Raw genomic sequence first — 20916 nt, forward strand, 5'->3', positions numbered from 1 at the left:
CAGATTGATTAAGCACAGAAGGGGCCGCAGGAAAAAGCATCTTGTTTCCAGTACGTACCATAGATGTACCTGGATGACACATGGGGAGCAATGAAAACTAGGATAAATGCAGGGAGGAAAAACAGATTCACAGAATGGAAACCTGCCAAGTAAACAGAACCTAATCCAGAATCCCCACCCCCCAAAGGCAGAGTCAGGGGAGAGGGATGGATTTCAAACCCCAGGGCCTGGTCCAGATTCATTCTATGAAGGACGAGGTATCACACTGACAGCCTAATAACCTGTACTCAGTCTCAGGTGTTCTCTTTCAAGAAAAAATTTATCATTGTCCAATAATAATAATAATAATAATAATAATAATCTGGTAACATATTTGAATTTAGGCCCAATCCTGCCATGGCAGAATTCACAATCCAAATTATGCAAATTTATACTGGGGATAAACAGACAAAGAGACCTGTGGCACCTTATAGACTAACAGACATATTGGAGGATGAGCTTTCGTGGGTGAATCCCCACTTGGTCGGATGCATGTGATGAAGTGGGTATTCTCCCACGAAATCTTATGTTCCAATACGTCTGTTAGTCTATAAGGTGCCACAGGATTCTTTGTCGCTTTACAGATCCAGACTAACACAGCTACCCCTCTGATACATGAGGATAAACAAACGCTCAGAAGATAAGAAAAGCTCTCTCACTTCATTGTAATTTCCCTGATCACAGATTCTAAACTGTTCTGTACTTTACAACACTGTCGAACCCACAATCCCATTTTGGGAGACTCCCCGGGAAACACCTAAAAGACACGGACCATAGCTAAAAATACAAACACTACATTTTTTAAAGGTTTTCAGAAACTTTTGGCAAGGTTTAAAAGTTTGGTTGTATTTTGAGTTGGTAGATAAGCCTCTGGCCTACCTCATAATGGCCCAGGGGGACTATTCTGCCAGTGACCTAAGTCCGTGACTCACATTAACATTACTAGCTGTTAGGAACATAAGAACTGTCATAGTGGGTCAGACCAAAGGTCCATCTAGCATGGTATCCTGTCTCCAACAATGGCCAGTACTGGAGCTTCAGGAGGTGTGTACAGAACAGGGCAGTTGGAGTGATCCACCCATCTTCTTCTCCCAGCTTCTGGCATTCAAGAGGTTTAAGGTCACCCCAAGCATGGGGTTGCATCCCTGGCCATCTTGGCTAATAGCCATTGAGGGATCTTTCCTCTATGACCATCTCTAGTTATTTTTTTTAACCCACTTATATTTTTGGCCATCGCACCATCCCACGGCAATGAGTTCCACAGGTTAATTGTGCATTTGTGTGAAAAAGTACTTCCTCTTATTTTTATTAAACTCGCTGCCTATTTATTTCATCTGTTTTTTCCTTTGCGGGAATGGGTAAATAACACTTCTTTATTCACTTTTCCCACCCTAGTCATGATTTTATAGACCTCTAGCATATGCCCCCTTAAGCGTCTCCTTTCTAATCTGAACCGTTTAATCATTTCTGTCGCTTTTTGCACAGAAGTCGTTCCATTCCCTTGAGCATCTTTGTTGCCATTTGTTGAACTTCTTCCAGTTCCACTATCTCCTTTTTAACCAGAATGGGACCCAGCAATCAAGGTGAGGGTACACCATGAATTTATATAGTGGCATTATGATATTCTCCGTCTTATTTTCTATCCCTTTCCTAATAGCTCCTAACTTTCTGTTTGCCTTATCAACGTTGAATTTCATCTGCCATTTTGCTGCCCAGACACCCAGTTATGTGAGATCCCTCTGTTCACAGTCAGCTTTGGACTTAATTGCCATGAATAATTTTGTAACATCTGCAAACTTTGCCTCTTCGCTGTTCACCTCATTTTCCAGCTCATTAATGAATATGTTGAATAGGACTGGTCCCAGTACAGATTCTTGGGGGACCCCTTTGTTCACCTCACATGACCATTTATTCTAACCCTTTGTTTCCTATCTTTTTACCAGTTACTGATCCATCAGAGGACTTTCCCTCTTCTCCCACGACTAATTAGTTTCCTTAAGAGCCTTTGGTGAGGGACCTTGTCTAAGGCCTTCTAAAAATCCAAGTACATTCTATCGATTGGATCACCCTTATCTTCATGCTTGTTGGTGCCGTCAAAAGAATTCTAATAAAATGGTGAGGTGTGATTTCTCTTTATAAAAGCCATCGCTTCTTCCAACAAATTGTGTTTATCTATGTGTCTGATAGTTCTGTCCCCTAATATAGTTTCTACCAATTTGCCCAGTCCCGAAGTTAGGCTGGTCAGATCACCTCCGGAGCTCTTTTTTTTAATTCAATTTAATTTCTGTGATGCAACAGGCAGAGGATGAATATCCTAAAATAGCTGCTAGAAGGACCAAGAAACTAGAGCTCACGCCACGAGGGCAGTGGCAACTCGGGCAGTGAGAGGTTCAGACTGGTGGCTGGAAGAAACACGGGAACCCATTGGTGGCGAGTAGCAGCGAATATTCAGGAACATCTGTAGATTGGTGGCTGTGTTCAGCAATGAGTCTCCCCTCAGGGCTCCTGGTGTGAGTAAGGCAGGTGGATCTGGCCTTCCGGGGGAAGCCCACATCTGCTCACAGCAAACTCACCAGCAAACTTGACATGAAACTTGTTTTCAGGCTTTAGAATCTGAACGTAGAGGGGGCAGTTGGGAGCAAAATCCTTCACAGCCCAGGCTCTCAGGATGGTCTGATGGTCCTGATGAAAGAGAAAGGCAAGAGCAATGCTATAAGCATCCCTCCGGCAGCTCAGTAGGTTCCAGCACCTCCATGTTTTAGGCTTAACTCACAAGCAATAGTGATCACAGAGAGACAAGCACAGGCAGGTTCACTGCAAACACCCAACCCTCCCAGGCTGCCCCTCCAGAACAAATGTGGAGTCTGGAAGCGAAACAGAAAAAAGAAACTGAGTTCAGTCTAGGATTTGCAGATTTCCTGCGGGGTCCTTTGACTAGCCCAGCCTTAACCTCCTGGCATCCCAGACCGGTAACTGATTTGTTATATACACAGGATCGGATAAAGGCCATACACACAGGTACATGTTGGAATCTGGGTCATCCCAATACCAGCACAGAGGGTTACATACCTGCCCACCTGCCCCAGGGATCTGATGAGAAGATATGCCTGAAATCTTGGTAAATAATAATTCAATATGAACTATCTCCACTACGTGAGGAGTGCCGCCCTACGCTCAACTTGTTCTGTGGCCACTAGTCAAGGGCAGGTTCCCTCCTGGCTAAAGAAAACAGACCTACAAGGGGTCCTAAAGAGACCCTGACTTTCACTCTGCAGGTCACTTCCTCCCACCTCAACCCGGTGTGTCCTTCCCCAGGCCCCCTGCTCATTCGCCAACCAGAGGGCAGCAGGCAGACCAGGCCTCTCGTTTAGCCGCTTCCAGTGATGTATTCAAACCATATCGGCATTTCCCTCCAGAGTTTTTTAGAGGATGCACTTAAATTCAAGTGACTGAACCCCAGCCCTCTTGAGCTTAACACACAAGCTTCTACTGCCATCTCTGTTAGCAGCCAGCTCGTCAATCTGTCTTACTGATTTGTTATTGCAAGGGTTTTAGTCACGCTATTCCCTGAACCATGAGGAGTGGTCACCCTTCGCCTGTTCTCTGTAGTGTTACTGAGGGTACATTTACACTGGAATTACCATACTGGCTCAGGACTTCCTCCAGTCCAGTATCTCTGTCTTCAAGAGCAGATGCTTCAGAGGAAAGAACAAGAATCCCTGCCCTAGGAAGGGATGGGATAACTTGCCCCAGGCAATGTAAATGAGTATTAGCATTATAAGTTTGTTAGCACCCATAAGCAGAGTTCCACAGAGCGAAACCAGACTCTGCTAACTGCCACCTCCTTTCGGGGGAGGGTCTTTGGCCTGGATTATGCTGGAGGTCAGACTAGTTTCTAATGGTCCCTTCTGGCTTTAACAGCTATGATGCACCAGGAAACCCAGCCCTGTCTTACCGCGGCCGTGCGGTCTGCCTCGTTTCGACTGCTGAGAATGAAACAGGCCTCTCCGTTATCCATCCTGAAAACACAAAGGGTTCTGTGAATCACACACAGCCAGCGAGCTTCTTCATCTCACATGCACTCAGCTAGAGAGTCCGCCGGCCTGGTTTCTGGGCGGTCATAAAAGACGGCACACCTGGGCACTGCTAACGTTTGCTGGGAATCAGGTAACCAGCCCTTCGTCCCATCCCTGTCACGTTACAAGAGGAGCAGAGGTAACTTGCGAGAAGGCCATTTCATGCTGCTGTTCATAAATATGTAGCAAATTAAATGCAGCAGACGGGGAACAGCAGGGATGTTATAAAGGGCCTGATCCCAGTTGTACCAGTCAAACCGTGTGCATACTGTTCCCTTGGGGACAGGGACTTGATAATTTCTGTGAGCATCCTGCGGTTACAGGCAGGACACGGCAGGGGAACACCTCCAGGGGGCGCTGGGGTTGGTGTGTGTCTGTCCCTAGCCAGCACAGAGACACCACGGCCGGCGGCTTGCACAGCTAGAGGCTTTGGGTTTCAGGGAGCTGAGCTACAGGGGGCACAAATGAGACTGCTCCATGGATAGCTCAGTGGTTTGAGCAGTGGCCTCCTAAACCCAGGGGTGTGAGTTCAATCCTTGAGGGGGCCATTTGGGGATTGGTCCTGCTTTGAGCAGGGGGTTGGACTAGATGATCTCCTGAGGTCTCTAATAATCTATGATCCTATGTGGCGGGCAGGTAGCGGCAAGGTGCCTCACGACCCTGAGTATTGCTGGGGAGCATCACGCCACCACCCCCGGAGGAAGCCAACAGGGCTGCGAGCAGATGGCTGCTCTCTGCACAGGCGGGTGTGAATGCCACAGAAAGCCAGCCGGTATTTCTCCACGGTTTTATTTCAGCGGTGGGAGGACCTGGCAGGGCTCAGGTAATTAAACAAGGGAGCTTCTGGCTCTGGCAGGCGACAGACATGAAACACTTGGTGAACGGTGGAAAGCGGCTCTAATTGCCATAGGTCGCAGCTCTGCATCTGTCTTGTCTAGTTCGACGGCAGAGTTAACTTGGGGGATCAGCACACGGGCCGGGCTAGCAGTCACGCCGCAGAGCCAGACTCGAGTGTGCCCACTGACTGCGTCCACAGTGCCACCGCACTCCCTCGTGTGAGGTGCTGGGACGCTGGGGCACATCCCAAAGCTCTTAGCTCTGCAGAAAACTCAGCCGCTCTACGAGTCTTTCCCAGTGAATTGTGGGAGAACTTGTCGGACACATCGGGGGGGCGGGGGAATGCGAGAAGGCACTGGAGGACTATCAGCGCTCGAGTGATTTAGCCTGCGTTTGATTGCAAAGAGGGCAATGGGGTTAGCCTATACCCCACAACAGGCCAGCTAGCCTGAATGCAAAGCACCAGCATGCTCAGGGGAGAGAGTTTTGTCTGGAGACAGGAGACAGATAAGGGGCAACAGCCAAGTTAAAACCTGAGTTAACTCTGCAGTGATCACATGCCCTAGGTCTGTATCGCGTCTGGCACAAACAGTGCCGGTCCTTGGCCAGCCCCTAAGCACTGTTGTAATAAACACGACTGATCATAAATGTGCAGCTGGCAGGGCAGCGGGGATGGGTCATTGCTTCTTAAGGGTCTGCTTTGGAAAGCAACTCTGCACCAGGATCCTGCCCAGCCTTGTCTGACACAGGTGGTTCCTTGAATCACCAGAGATGAGAGAGTCCATTGTACGGGGAGAGCCACACAGAGCAGCACTGGGCACAGGGACAGGCCTGCCGAATATATACACAAACCTGCCCAATTATGCATGCTAGAACCTGCTTGCACGAACTGCGCTAGGAGGAGCCTCTGGAAATGCATCTCCAGGGCTTGTCCCAACTGAGGATTTTTGCACCCGAGTAACTTTATTAAAGTGCTGCACCCAAGCAAACCCCCAACAGACGTGTCGTGCAGGTGTAAAAAGTGGATGACTCTGGTTTCAGGTGTGTCTGCAGTAGCGGCTTGCCCTGGTGCAGCACCTCTGGAGTAAAACCCCTCAGTGAGGACAAACCTCCAGTCTCCCTTTGTGGCACTGCATGGACTGGGGGGTGGGGGTGGGGGATGAACCCACACTTAAAAGACACACAGGTGCCTCACTGCACACATTCTATCCTGGAAGAGTCCTGGCTGTGATAGGTTTCTTGTAAGTGCTCTCGCTCCGGAAATGAGCAATCCACGTGAAATGCACAATATTAAATAGCGAAGAGCCCCTTCCCTTCTGGCTGCCTTCCACTGTCCCCTCTCCCAGTACGATCCTCAGTGGTGCTTTCCGCTGCCTTTGCAGAGCGATGTCTTTATAAGGAGATATAGAGTGACCGCTTGTGTTGCCTTCTCTCTTTCTCCAGTTACCTTGATTTAAACATGATTTCTCTCTCTCTGATTTTAATTAAAATGTCATTTCCCCAAAGAGGCCCCAGCAGACACAGTGAACGATGTCCCTACAAAGCAAGTTTACGCCACTGGCATTTATAAGGCAATGGAGAGAGACACACAAACAGCCAGGAAAATTAAAGACCAGTTTCAGTGTTCCAAGGGATGTGTAAACTGTCCTCGGAGCAGTAAGTACAGGCTGAGAATTCAAGAGACGGGGGAAAGGGGGAGGACTAGAAAAGCAAAGTAGGAAAAAGGGCTCTGGGGTGGAAGGGAAGAAGAGAAGCGGGGTTTGGAAAGTGGGACAGTGGAATGTGCAATGCTGGACGGGACAGGAAGCCAACACCTTGTCTACATTGGCATTTTAGACCTTGGGGTAGCTGCTATGATTTGAAACTGGGTTGAGCTGCGAATTGTGTTGCGCTAGTGTCAACCCTGGGCTGGACTCTCCATTTGCTGAGGCCACTTTGGGCTGCAGCTGGAGATGGCCAAATGAAGAAATCCTGCTGTGCACGGGAGCTCTGCTGGAGGAAATCTGGCAGAGGCAACTCACTGTGCCCCTGGTCCCACCCCTGAGTAAGGGAAGGAGGGGACCCACCGGGGTGGGGCATGGAGGGACATGCAGGATCAGGGGAGCTAGAGCGAAGCTCTACCACATTACTCCACTGGCATCAAGTGCCCCTGCCCCATGCAGCCCTTACTTGTGCAGGGGCCACGTCTCGCTCTAGCTAGCAAATGTTTCCTAATAGTTGGACCAGGGGGCTCCTCAACTCCACTTCGGCCCTTACTGCTAACTCAGGTGTGCCCTGGGGCAGGTCACCCGAAAAATAAGCACAGATTTAAGCTACCTCTCAGGGGCGCTGCGCGTCACAATTCATCTTTGCAAAGTGCTTTGAGAGCCTCAGATCTAGAAGGGCCACTATTATTACCAGTTACTTTACTGGATACAGTTAGAGTTACACTGTTAATAAAAGCAGGTTCTTTGGGGCGGCAGGGGGGTTATTCTCTTTTTTATTTCTCCAGCTCTTGGGGAGAAGGAGGCATTGGGCATCCAGGCTCTTGCATTTCACAGGAGATGATAAACCTGGGTTTCTGTGCCTCCTGCCGTCAATTTCTATTACTGGCTGCTGAATCCAGAAACAAGAAAAAATTTCAATCCATTATTCTAGGCACCTTAACAACCAGTTAAGTGCAGAGTTTCTTAAGAGAGTTCTACTGGGGTAGGATTGGATTCAAAAGGAACTAGTAATTGGCAGCCTTTAAAGAATTTTAAAGTCCCATTATTACATTTCCAGTCCACCCCTCAAGGCTTGTTATCCACAAAATGAAGGACCCCTAGCTAGAGTTCAATGATCTGATGTCTATTTTTAAGAATTTTACAGTGATGGCAGAGAAAACTGACATCTGTGGTGCATGAATCTTTCATGACTGTTTATACTGGGGTCAGACTAACGCGCCAGCCTATGAGAGCACCATGACAGTGAGTTTTAAATGTGGCTTTACTGTTCGCACCAGTTACTGTTCTATCTTGAGCTGTCAGCACTGAAATGGATGTCCTCAATAAGGGCTTCTCTACACTTGACATGCTACAGAGGCACAGCTGTGCCACAGAATGCTTCCGTGTAGTCATGCCTACGCCAACGGGGTGGAGGGGTTGTCCGGTCAGCATAGCTAATCCACTCCCTGAGAGATGGTAGCTAGGAAGAATTCTTCCGGCAACCTAGCACTGTAACCACTGCGGGTTAGGTCTGCTTAACTACACCACTCAGTGGGGTAGATATTTCTACCTGAGCAATGTAGTTAAACCAACTCAATTTTCTAGTGTAAACCAGGCCTTAGTAAGCTGCTTTTCTTCATGGCACCTTTTCACCTTTGTGTCTGGCTGATGGGAATTGTCAAAATTTGTAGGCAATAGCATACAAAATAGCATTTCTGGATGGATTGCAGCCACTGCTTGGAGATTTGCACTGTAATGCATTCCTCTTTTAAAAAATGATCTGGCGATTGAAGCCACCCACCAGTGAGAGAAGTTTCCCTGCTGGAGTGTTTTGACTCTCCCATGCTTCTCTAGTAAGCTGTATAGCAGTGTAACCAATGCTACAGCACAGACATGCACAGCTCTTGCTCTGAATAACAGAGAACACATATGCTGGTAGCCATAGCAGGAGTCTTGGAGGGCTATTCCCCTCCCCTTCCTCTGTGGGTCTTGCTAAGATTGGCTCTATACTCACTTTGCTCTCATGAGATCCTGATCTTTCAGTGCAGACCCCTGAAGATATATCACTCGCTGAGACCACAGAGGAATTTGAAGGACCCGCCGAACTTGTATATCCATCTCTGTTGGGCAAAGTATCACTACGTAGTAATCCTGAAAGAAAAAAGCCAGTGTTTGCTTGGCAGCCTGACAGTGCAAAAGTGGTAAGATCATTTCACTCGCTGATTGAGCGGGCAATTCTATGCAGGTTTCGGCATTACGCTATTAATGGTGTGATATCACTTTGCACCAGCACTGGGATGTCACAAGAGTTTGAAGCACACACAGTGTTTTCCCCCAATCATGTTTGCACAATGGCTCTAATGTAGGCACATTTGACAATTGAATGATTAAAGGCCTGAAGATTTGGCTCAGAAAAGTGGGGCTCTGTGTATTTAGAGAAATTGACAAGCCTTCAAAAATGAAATCTACATTGAATCAAGGCTGACAATGATGACAGTGAAATCTTGATTGGTTCTTGAATTAAATGCAAATACAAGGTGCATGTGAGCCACTCTTAATAGTAGTGGTGTGAAAGTTACACCCATCCACTGATAAACAGCGCTGATTAGACTTGATTATTCCATTCGGAGCTGAGTAAATCATCTGGGGTTCAACAAGCAAACATTTTATTTATATAGTATAAGGCATTCAATTTTGTAAACACCTTCTAACATAAAAAAATAACACATTGATATAGGCATTTTCAATGTGCTTGGATACTACAGCAACAAGCACTGCAGAAAAACCCAGACTAGCCCCAATAGAGTGTGTCCATTGTTGTGGCATAGAGGGAGGTATGTATTGCAGGCTGTTGAATCTACCAGGACTAATACAATAGGTATTTCTTCTGTGCTGTTTCCATATACTGATTCATGCATTCTATACAGTGAACTGAAACCAATTACCAGACTATATTGAAGACTAATCTGGTTGAACTGATATTTTTTACCTTGTATGTATTCCTGTCATATGTCCTTTGCTTCCCTCTTCCATGTGCTCAGTGCCAAGGGGTGCACTCATTACCCACAGCAATGTCTAGCAGTATGGAGAGCTCAGTAAAGACACTTGTTCAACTGCTAACACCGGTAGCCCTGAAATAAGACACCTCTGCCCTTACCTGCAGCCGGGGATGGGCGTAGAACTCGTTCAGAAAGTCCATCAGGAGGTCGATCTTGAGGGAACTGACACAAAGGACAACGTGTTTCTCCGTCTGTGCTCGGTGGCGGCTGTAATTCCCTCCTGATTTCTGACGTTCCATCCAGAGGTACACAAGCTCCTCGAACTGCAAACAAAGGCAGACAACTCCTGGGGTGAGACAGACTGTGGGGTGGGCCAAATGCATTCAAGGATTCAGAACACTTTCACGGCTGCAAACTGCACAGCCATAGTTATAATGTCCCCTCGTTAGCCACATACCCCTGTGCAGTGTTAAGAGAGCTCTGGATAAAGGACAGTTGAGTTTATACATGTACAGTGTTGTGTGTAATATACAGGAATGTAATCTGTGTTTAATGCTATGGTGAAGGGCATCATGCAAATGCCTGTAAGAGCGAGAGAATGGAGAAGACACAGATAGGATAGACAGACTAGACACACGTGTGTTGACCTGTACACCCCCTTGGAAACGGGTCGCTTCATTTCAAGAAACTTAAATGACAAACATCCTGAGATTTTCTGTAGTGTACATGCCCTGTACAGTGCTAGGCATGCCTGTATTGTACCACATACGTATACTCAACACACATGTATACACGTTAAAATGAACTCACATCACAGTATGTGAACATACAGCGTTGCATACACAGAGCACTTCCGATTATGTTGGTGAATATCTCTTGTGCTGGGGCAAAGGATGAGGTTTCTTTTTGCTTATGGCCCTTTGTGACAAAATTCCTCCCCACAGCTCCCTCGCATGCCATCTTAGCCATTTCTGGGAGGTACCTGCAAACTGTGACAATGTGTTTTCTAGCTATCCTGCTAGTGGACACACACACACACACACACACACACACACACACACACACACACACACCCCTCTCTGCTTGTTCTGTTTAAGGACAGATGGGAAGGAAATACATGTTGGCTATTCAATCCCAGAGGAAAATCTTTTCTAAGAGCATTTCCCTATTCCCCTCACCTGACACTAAGCGGTGACAGACAGTGACAACTGCAGGCAACAGGCTGTCACTGCCGCATCATGCGGCTGGCTGGCGGAGAAGGAGCACTGGCTTGTTTGCTCCCAGACGTGATGCATCGAATGCCACGGCTCAGCCGCCGGCTGCCAGTGCCTCAGAGCAGAAACTAAGTTCTCTCCATACCATGGGTTGAGAATTCCTCTGTCTCCTCTGGAAATCTCAAATCATGTTCCCAGTCAACTGGCTAGTGAAGTGGAAATCACCCTCCTGCTGGTCCTTCTCACGGGCCATGACACACCAGCAACGCTGCCATTTCTAATATAGGCTGAGCGCATCTTTTTCTTCATGGCCGTGTCGCTTACCTGCAGGGGCAGCACGACAAGGGCAACGCAAATCATTATAACCACCAGGAGCTGCGAGGGCCAGATCTTTGGGGTCACATCTCCATAGCCCACGGTGGAGAAGGTGACGATACAGAAGTAGAAGGACTTGAAGAGGGAGAGGTTGTCGCCTGCTCTTTCTAAATGCTGGATGCCACAGGTTCTGGAGGGAGAGGGGGAAAGGGAACATGTGTCAATTAGGCTTTCACACGGCACTCCAGGAACATCAGGTTCCTGATCCTGCAATGTATAATGCCCTCCACTCCTACTGATGCCAGTGGGGGAAGAGGGCTGGAGAATGTCTTAGAAGAAGCCTTAAACCTACCAGACTCATGGGCAGAATTCATCCCTGGTGTATCACCAGTATTGTCAGTGGGATAAATCTGGCCAGCTTGACAGCACTTCTAGTTTAGAGGTTCAGTTTGGCTCAGATAATCCTCCCCCTCAATTAACATCCTCATCAGAACATTACCCCAAACTCTCGCCATCAGGTACCACACTCCAATATTACACCCCCACTTATGTAGGCATCATGGAGTCCAGGGCCCTATGTTTCTGACAGAACCAAGTGTTGCAGAAAGGTAAACAGGACACTCATTCCATCCTTGATGTGACTCAGATGACATTAAGGGCTCTCAGTCTCATGATTGATTTCAAGTGAGATTCTTCAGCAAGCACGATGCTGCTAATACATTTCACTCCACACTGCACCACTTTTCTCTTTGGAAACACAAACCCTCTGGAACCAAGCAGCTGATCTCCTCAGTAGTCAGTCAGCATCTCTTGAGAGGCATGCAGGTTAAAAGTCATCTTGGTGAACAGAAATAATGTAGAAGTAGCCTTGGAATTTAATTCTAGTGCTATCAGACAGGCCAGGAAATACACATAGAGTCACAAAGGGCATGGGCTGCTAAAGGCAAAGTGTACTGTGGGTTGTTTTTATTTAAAAAGACCTGTCAGGCTGTTTAGACCTATCATACTCATCAGCTTCACTTTGTGTCCACTCACAGCTTAACTGGTATGTTACATTTAAAGTCCAGACCAGTGGAGATGTAAAAAAATATCAAAAGTCTAACTAGACATGAAATACCTAACAATGGAAAGACGTCCATGTTGTTTTAAATGCACTGGGTAAAGGGTTCTGTTAATTAGCAGATGCCTCCATGACCCATTAGACAAATGGCAATAGAGCAACCATGGCAACCTCCTCCAGATGAACAGCATATTTAGGAAATGCAATGGCCTTAATGTACAAGCCATCACAGCCGAATTAGTGTCCAACAAATATCTCCCCTTTGAAAATCACAAGAATCGCCCTGGACGTCACAGCACTTACTGCCCTGCCCTGAGCCATGTGCACTTACATAAGCCAGCCTTGATCCTGGCATGCTCCAATTAACAAGATTTGTTAAAATCATGTAATTAGAGACAATCACTGGCTCCTAAAATAGGAATTGGTCTGCCTGAAGCTGAGTGTTCAGGAGGACAAAGCAAAGTAAGGAGAAGCTCTGAGTCAGTGGAGCGCGTCTGATTCTTTTATCAGCCATCACCACTTCTGAAGATCAGGCTCCAAAAAAAGTAAAGAAAACAACAAATCAAAATGCTACAATAAAGTGTTCTGAACATTTAGGATCACTTCCAGCTGGTGTAAACTGGTATAGCTCCATCAAAGTCAAATGCTGATTTTCACCAGATCTGGGCCTTAATCCCATAAAACTAAATACTGACCCCATTGAGACCAATGGTCAAGCCCCCCTTGAGCTCAATGGAACCAGGATTTGGCCTTGTATAATTTGTGATGGATGGAGATTAAAAGGCTTGAGAGCTCAGTTTGGTTTGGGTAAACAGCCCTAAACTATGATGCTTTGCTCAATTTATATATTTATATAGTCCTCTCCAGGACTCTACAGAATCCAATTGGAATCAGATTGGAAAATTCCTGCTGCAGCCATGGGCAGAATCACAGTATGGGGGGTTTGGTGCACTCCTCCAGTGAAAGCCAATGGGAGCCAGGCAGATAATCAATCCCAGCACCCACTCACGGGCATGAGAATTCAACCCTACACCAAACACTCTAGTTTCTATTGTTCAGGTCAACAGGAAATAGCACCGACAAAGTGCACAAGGTAGCTTGTAAAGTCGGTTTTGTTGACTTTTCCATTAGACCTTTGAAAGCAAGACAGTTTCTGCTATGGAGGCCCCTTCAGCCTTGCTCCCCCTCCTGGTGTCTGGGTGCATTAAAAGGATTCTTTGCCCTCAAGAGCACCACGTAGGCAGCACTGTAACCATTGAATCAATGCTGCTTTTAGTAAAGAAGTTTCTGTCCCGTCCCCCCCGTCCCTCCCCCTACAACACCCCCCCCTCCAATAACAAAAGCAACAGCCAGTTAGCAAATACATGACAGGTTATCTGGACACTGACACCTTTGCCCTCCAGAGGTGAACAATATTTCCTCCCACTGCTTAAAGAGGAAACAAATATTTTTGCATGGAGATGAAGAGAAGGGAAAGGAGTCAGAAAAAAGAAAAACAAAAATCAATAGATGAACCGTTCTGCCTTTGTGTCTGACTGCTAGCAGCGCGGCCGCATGATGATTCTAACCACCTAGAAGAGCACTTGGCCTCAGATCATATCCGCAGGGAACAGCAGTGCAATTGGTCTATCATGTATCTTGCCACATGCCATTATCCCAGGGGCCGTGTTTCAAAGAGCGACTGAAAAACACTCTCTACTGGGCTGACTTGGTTGTGTTACAACAAAAACAAAACCACCCCACACCACATCATGCATCCAACAGAGGGGTTTATTTTCTTAAGTCACATTTACCCCAGGCTCCAGAGAAGGAGAAAGCAAAGGAGCGTGAAGGGCTGATGTTCTGTCTATGTAGATGGAGGAGGTGTGCCAGTTCGGGCTTGGAGCACGGGCCCTTCTCTCACCTTGCCAAGGTCAAATGCTCCAGAACAGGAGCCACAGAAAAGTAATTGTGCTTGAAACACATAGGGGGGTAAGTGTCTAATGTGTAGATGCAATTCTGTTAACTGTGCGTGCAGGCAGATATTTTCTCACATGATTTTGAAAATCTTGCCCCCACCTATGTTGCCAACCAATAACATATTTGTTTATGGTACTCTCATGCCTAGTGACTTCAATGTAATAGTGCTGTGGTTCTGCTAACAGTGTTAATGGAGCAGAAAAAAATTCCTACAGTTATTTGTGAACTTCAAAAGGTCTGGAGCTCAGTTTATGTTCAGATGAGCAACAAAAGTCTGGAGGCTTCTATGGGTTTCTGGGCTGGATATCTTGAAAGAACATGAAAGGAACTGAAGAAATTCAAGCCAAAAACACTGCAAGAGGCAGCTCTACAAAGCCCACACTAACCCTATGGTTTTCCCAACTGCTCATTTGAGCTAATTCCTTAGCAATTTTGCTCTCTCCTGTGACTTGGTCCCCTCCCCTTCCCGAACCACAGCAGCATGCAGCAAACAAAAGCTGGTTTACTGATGTAATCTGAGTGTGTGGCCCTAGAATGGTGAGGATTGGAGCAGGGGGTCAAAAGCCTTTATAGGACCTCTGTGCTCTCACTATCCTGAGCAGCTCCTCTGGCCTATGACATGGCTGAATTTGTTTGTCTCATTGCACTTTGGGCTGGAGCTTCACGTCAGATGGGTGGGAAACTTCCAGCCAGCTATGCAGCCTCCCTACACAACTTTCTGCTCCAGAAAGCTGGGCAACCTGCAGCCGGAAGAGGCTCTGACATGATTTTTCCTGCCACAACAACAGGATAAAAGTGACACCCACAGAAGAAAGTTCTGCCTGTCACATTTCAGACCACCACACTCCAGCACGCTCTGTTAGGGCCCGATCTTGCAAAGTCATGGACATGCGCATGACTCCTCACAGGGTAGAATGCTAGGCCCGTATGTAAGCCTTGAGAGGATCAGGGCCTTAGCCTTTCCCTCGATCTATTTAATCACTGCCTTATGTCACATTACTTATTTCACCAATGAATGTGGCATGCAGCCAGGTCAAGGGTTTAGAAAAACCAAACAAAACTGCTTACCCTGTGAAAACAAGACACAGCAGGGTACAAATCAGAATCAGCACCTGATTGAACATGGCGGATTGTGTCCTCTGTATCGCTCGGTGCAGGTCATTCTGGAAAAAGGAGAAGTCTCACTTGGCGGATGACTAGGATAAATACTTGGGTGCAAACCTACCCCTCTGTTATACCTGTGCAACCTTGCTGACTTCCAAAGGGTTGCGTTGGAAGCAACTCAGGCCAGAATCTGTCCCTTTTAAAAAGTGTCACATGCATTTCTGTAAGGAATAAGTATTGGCCTATTCTGTCCCCAGACCTGAGACACTGCAGAGTGCAGCTCTGAAAGTGGCATCGTGAGGCATCATGTCATCACTTCTGAATGCAGCCAAGCGGGGGGAGAGGGCCAAGTCACGGGTCAGGGCATTAGTGCCAGGGATGGTGCGGAAGAGACCAATGATGAAGAGGATCTAGTGACAGAGACTGGAGCAATCCTGTGCGTGGGAGGTGAGGAGGAGGCAGTTAAGGCCTGGAGGTAGCAAGCCTGGGTAATGAGGAGGATGTAGCGATGACAGATGGAGGGAAATGGGAAAAGCCATTTCTGTCCTGTTGTAACATTGCAAACTCTTCAGGGCAGGGACCGTCTACTGGTCTGTGTTTGTACAATACCCGGCACGGTGGGGCTGCATTCTGGGTTGGCCTTATGCACAGCCATAATGAACATGAAATAAACATGAAATAAATAAACAAATACATAATACACAGAGAATTGTGCCAAATTGCTAAGAGCCAGCTTCAAAGCACCCATTAACATGCAATTTAGAAGCATTCTGTGAACGCAGGTCTTAAGAATTCATCTATAGTCCCCATGGGCAGAGCTTTCAGAAGGACTCCGATCTCCACTAGAACTCAAATCCCATTTAGACACCTCAGTAAGTGGCCAGATTTTCAGAAAAGCGTCTAAATCTGGTACTAAGGGTCACAATGGGAGCTGTTGGGTGCCAGGGTCTTTTTAAACATTTGGCCCCAGTTGTGGGTCCTGTGCACCTGAAAATCTGGCCCTAAGTATAAATTTGAGTCACCGTCTTGGCAGCATAATCCACAGGACAATAGGGTCCTAGAGCACATAAGAGCCTGCTACCTCTTGATTTAAGGTGTCAAGTGGAGAGCATTGAGATACTCTCCAAAGATGGGGCATTGTTAAGGACGCCTGAAATTTACAGTTTCTCTCTCAATATTAGTGTAAAACAAGCATCCCGAAACAATAGTAAGGAGACTGCCAGGCTACTCTTCTGGTTACGCTGGAAGGGAGTGGGTGATCTTTGGCTACTCACTATCATGTTTTCCAGGGCGTACTTGGCCAGCCAGCAGTTCAGAAAAACTGGAATAAACAAATTCCGTAAAGGGGACCAGAATATCTAGAAAACAATAGTTATTTGTAGGTTTATTTGAAAAACACTCAGAAAAATCAATGCTCCTTTATTAAATAGGTCATAAACAATAAATAAGTAAATAGTCAATTATTAGCCCTACTCCCTAAGAATCTAATTTCCAAAGTTTTGGCAGAGGAATACATGAGGATAATTGGCCTCAAAAGATTACAGAAACTGCCTGTTGCAAAGGTAGGGTCAGATCCTCAACTGGCCAGAAGCTGGGAATGGGTGACACGGGATGATCACTTGGTGATGACCTGTTCTGTTCACTCCCTCTGGGACACCTGGCATTGGCCACTGTTGGAAGTCAGGATACTGGGCTAGATGGACCATTGATCTGACCCGGTATGCCGTTCTTATGTTGGTGCAAGTTGGCATAATACTACTGATTTCAATGGAACTACTTTGATTTACATCAGTTCAAGTTCCAGACCTTAGAATAGAGTTTTCATGATCTGCCCCAAGTCTCTGTAGCCTTGACTATACTGGCCAAGTGCATGGCTCTAACTGAGCAGCATTGCAATCTAGGTTACATGCAAACACCTGAGACCTGTCTATGCTCCGTCTTCCAAAGTCACTGACACCGGTGGAGCTGAATTATGGCAACAAAGTTTGGCCATGATCCTGCAGTGAGCTCTGCACTGGTGCAGGGGTCTTGAGTACATTGGCCAGTATCTGAGTGGGTCACAAACAGTGGCAGCTCCAGGGACCAGCGCTCCAAGCACGTGCCTGGGGTGGCAAGCTGCAGGGGGTGCCCTGACGGTCCCTGCGAGGGCGGCAGTCAGGCAGCCTTCAGCGGCTTGCTTGCGGGAGGTCCGCCGGTCCCGCGGCTTCGGTGGGAATTCGGCGGTGGGTACGCTGAAGCCACGGGACCGGTGGACCTCCTGCAGGCAACCCGCCGAATCCACGGGCCCAGGGACCTCCGGCAGGCAAGCTGCCAAAGGCTGCCTGACTGCCGTGCTTGGGGCAGCAAAAAAGCTAGAGCCGCCCCTGGTCACAAACAATGCGATCTCGGGGCTGACAGCAGGCAGATCGTCTTCCATATAATCCTAGAGTTATGCAGCATGTTCACAACCAACCATGTAACCAGGATAAATGCAGCCAGTCCCGGGTTCTGACATGGAAATGAAACCAGCTGAATTTTGTGAAAAGCCTTTTGGAACCCATCAAGAAACCGAAACATTTAAACAAAAATGAACATTTTCCACAGAAAGTCATTTGTTACTGAAAAAAAAGGTTTGTGGGGAGGGAGAGAGGAGTTGACCTGCTCTTAACATTTCCTGTTATAGGACAGACACCCATTAATCATGGTTTCATAATGAAAACATTGTAGCGTAGCATTTATTGAAATGTGATTGGTTTAAAAATGTCAAGAGCAAACACTTACTGTGATTATAAAGGGCACCGTGTTGATCATTTCAAGGATGAATGAAATGCGAAAAATCTGCTCCCAGATGTTTCCCTGCAGAATGAAAAAAAATGCACAGTTTAATTAAATAATCCCAGAAGAATACTGAAAAGGACAATTTGAAAAGTTCCAATTTGGGTCATTTCCAGCTATTATGATGTTGTAGCAGCCAGGAAAATGCTGGGTATTTCATAGCAGGCAGAAGCAGCCTTGTTTTTTTCCCAAAGAACTTATGATCTACATTTTAGAGAAGACATGAGGAGCAAGCGGGATGAACAGCAGGAAGGGGATGAGATGTGGGAGGTCAGTGGACTATTTCTGAGTGAACCTTAGTTTATGACACAGGCAGCAAAGACCCCTAGACTATCACCTCCTTGAAGCAGGACCGAGTCCTATTGTTCCAGAACACTGTCAGCACTCACACAACAACAATAATGGAACGGAGATTGTAAAGAAGAGCAGGGGAACAGAGTGCCAGTGTACTAGCCTTGCACCTTGAATGGAGCAGGTTCTAACCCAGTTTAGAGGCCTCTGGATTTCCAGGGAACCTTTCTGCTTCCAGGAGCAATTCTCTCAGCTCTCTGACTTTTTCAAGGTAACTAGAGCTTTTTAAAAGCCTCCCTAGGGCTGTCCTCCCTCTGTGGCCCTCTGGGGTGGGCTAAGCATTGGAAAAGAATGGGAGACGTCTATTTACAACAGAGCCCTGTTCTGATGGACCATTGTATCCTGCTCACTACCAGGCACTGAATTCTAACTTGGGAGGCCCCTGACTGTGGACAGCCAAGCTTTCCCGGGACTCCTCGGTGTTCTGTTTTAGAGACACTCCAGATTCTCTTTGAGAAGGAGTAAAATAAGCGCACTTCTAGGGTTCTTCCTGGCTGGCCATAGAAGATTTGATACTGATATCTCTTTGGATTCCCCCTATTCCAAAATATTCTGTGTCATTCCTTCATCCAGGTGGGCGCAGCGGCAAGAGTCAATGGAGGGCTTAGGTAGGACATGAAATCAAATGTGAGTGAAGGAAAACTCCCTGTCTGCCCAGCTACTGCAATATATTCACTTGAACTTCCTGTCTGCCCAGCTACTGCAATATATTCAGTTCATAAGGTGCCTCAGTGAAAGATAAAGAAGAAAAGACAAATAGCCTCTATATTGGCTGAACAATTCCCAAAATAGAGATGAGAAGAGAATTTCTAGGCCTGATTCCCTTTTGCCTCATTTACATTAGTGCAAAGTAGTTGCAAAATGCCACCAAAAATCAGTGTCCTGCACCTGTTTTGTACTGGTGAAAGTGATGCACAAAGGGCTGGCAACGGAGAATTAGGCTGCTCCTGTCTGCCTCTCTCTGCAGCCAGCTTGCAGAGCCTTCCCATCAGACACAAGACTGTAGAATCATCTGATTAAAGCGACAGGATTTTGGGGATCAGCTCATCTGCCTACAAGCGTGATCATGAGAGAGGGCATCCAACGTGCTTCGAACCTTATTGAAAACCCAGATGAGGGTCCTTCTAAAGGACACCTGTCTGACAAGGCCAGTGCTGATACACCCAGCTACACACAGCATGACTAAGCTGTCCAGAAAAATATCACAGGCTAGAAAGAAAAAAAAAATGCTCCAAAGGACTCTGAGATGATATTTATTGAGGCCTTCTTTCTCTGAGGGTAAAAGGAGCCAGAATGACAGGCCTGTAAGTAGAAGTCCTCTTCTCCTACACAGAACAGATGAAGCAAGGAATGGTCCCCTCCATGCTGCCCCCAACTCTCAGCTGGTAGGAGAACCCCGATGGATAAAAGCTATTTCTATCTCAGTGGCTTCTAAGCTGAGGCTGCCACAAAAGGTGGCGGTTATGGGACGGTATGAAACCAAATGACTCCGCCAATGCACAGACACGAACGGTAGCACACAAGGTGACTGTGGGAGAAAGAAGTTCTGTCCACAAAACTAAAAGAAAATCCATGTTGTTTGAAAAGTGCCCCATTTGTGCTATTTTGGAGACTCCTTTGTGGGAAAGCTCAGTAAATGATACAGAACATAATCCATCTGCTTGGGCTGTAATGAGAATAGCGGCGAACAGCTATGCCGATGTGCAGAAAACTGGTCCAAGGGGGTTTCAGGCATCTGACAGAAGGGAGATAAAATGGCTGTTATGAATCTAATAGCTCTGTGGCAAAAAACGGAATTTATAGGCATTGGCGTGTTCAGCCTCTCTTCTGAAGGCAATGAAGTTGAAGATTAACGTCGCAGCTGGGCCCGTCCCAGGCCGGCTGGCCCTTTAAGGGGAGCTGGGCTCAGTCTCGCCTTTGATGGCTCAGCTCCCCCCCCCAGCTGATCCTGACTAGCTGGGATGAGATGGCTGTTTGGTTATCAGACCCAGCTGGGAAGGAGCCAGGTGATTTCCATACAGGTCTGGGAGAGCTCAGCTGGCGGAACAGCTGCAGGAGGGAGGTTGCCTCCAGGATCAAGCCCTGAAGGGAGAGGGTGTCAGGAGAGAAGGAGGCTCCTGAAAAAGGTGGCATGGAGGCAGACTGGGAATAAGGATCCAGACTGGGGGGGAAGGACTCTGGGGAGCAGGGAGGGAGCCCTGAGGTCAGTGGCTCAGGTAGGGGCTGGGTCCAAAGGGACAGAGCTCTGTGAGACAGCAGAGTGAAAGGTAACTCAGGAGAGTGGAAGGCCCTTTCATTTCCTTTGCTGAGTCCCTTTCTGGGGCTGAGAAGGACAGCTGCCGGACAAAGCCTCCCTGAGGGAAGGTAGACCGGACACCGGGGGCGCTGTGGGAGCTGATGCTGCCACAGTCATGGAATCATAGAATATCAGGGTTGAAAGAGACCTCAGGAGGTCATCTAGTC

The 20916-nt window shown here is 47.2% G+C and overlaps 1 protein-coding gene across 3 annotated transcripts in view; it reads right to left on the minus strand.

Annotated features, from left to right (window-relative positions):
- Positions 1-20916, minus strand: part of KCNT1 (potassium sodium-activated channel subfamily T member 1) — a 165121-nt gene that overhangs the window by 41627 nt on the left and 102578 nt on the right. For all 3 annotated transcript variants that reach the window (XM_039506903.1, XM_039506904.1, XM_039506905.1), the window contains 8 exons: positions 18049-18123; positions 16563-16646; positions 15253-15347; positions 11175-11355; positions 9795-9959; positions 8652-8788; positions 3995-4058; positions 2613-2721 (listed from right to left, as the gene is read on the minus strand). In XM_039506903.1, the coding sequence (XP_039362837.1) occupies positions 2613-2721; positions 3995-4058; positions 8652-8788; positions 9795-9959; positions 11175-11355; positions 15253-15347; positions 16563-16646; positions 18049-18123 (910 nt within the window). The remainder of the gene's footprint in view (positions 1-2612; positions 2722-3994; positions 4059-8651; positions 8789-9794; positions 9960-11174; positions 11356-15252; positions 15348-16562; positions 16647-18048; positions 18124-20916) is intronic.

The sequence above is a fragment of the Mauremys reevesii genome, linkage group 19 (assembly GCF_016161935.1).
Source record: "Mauremys reevesii isolate NIE-2019 linkage group 19, ASM1616193v1, whole genome shotgun sequence".
Classification (NCBI taxonomy): Eukaryota; Metazoa; Chordata; order Testudines; family Geoemydidae; genus Mauremys; species Mauremys reevesii.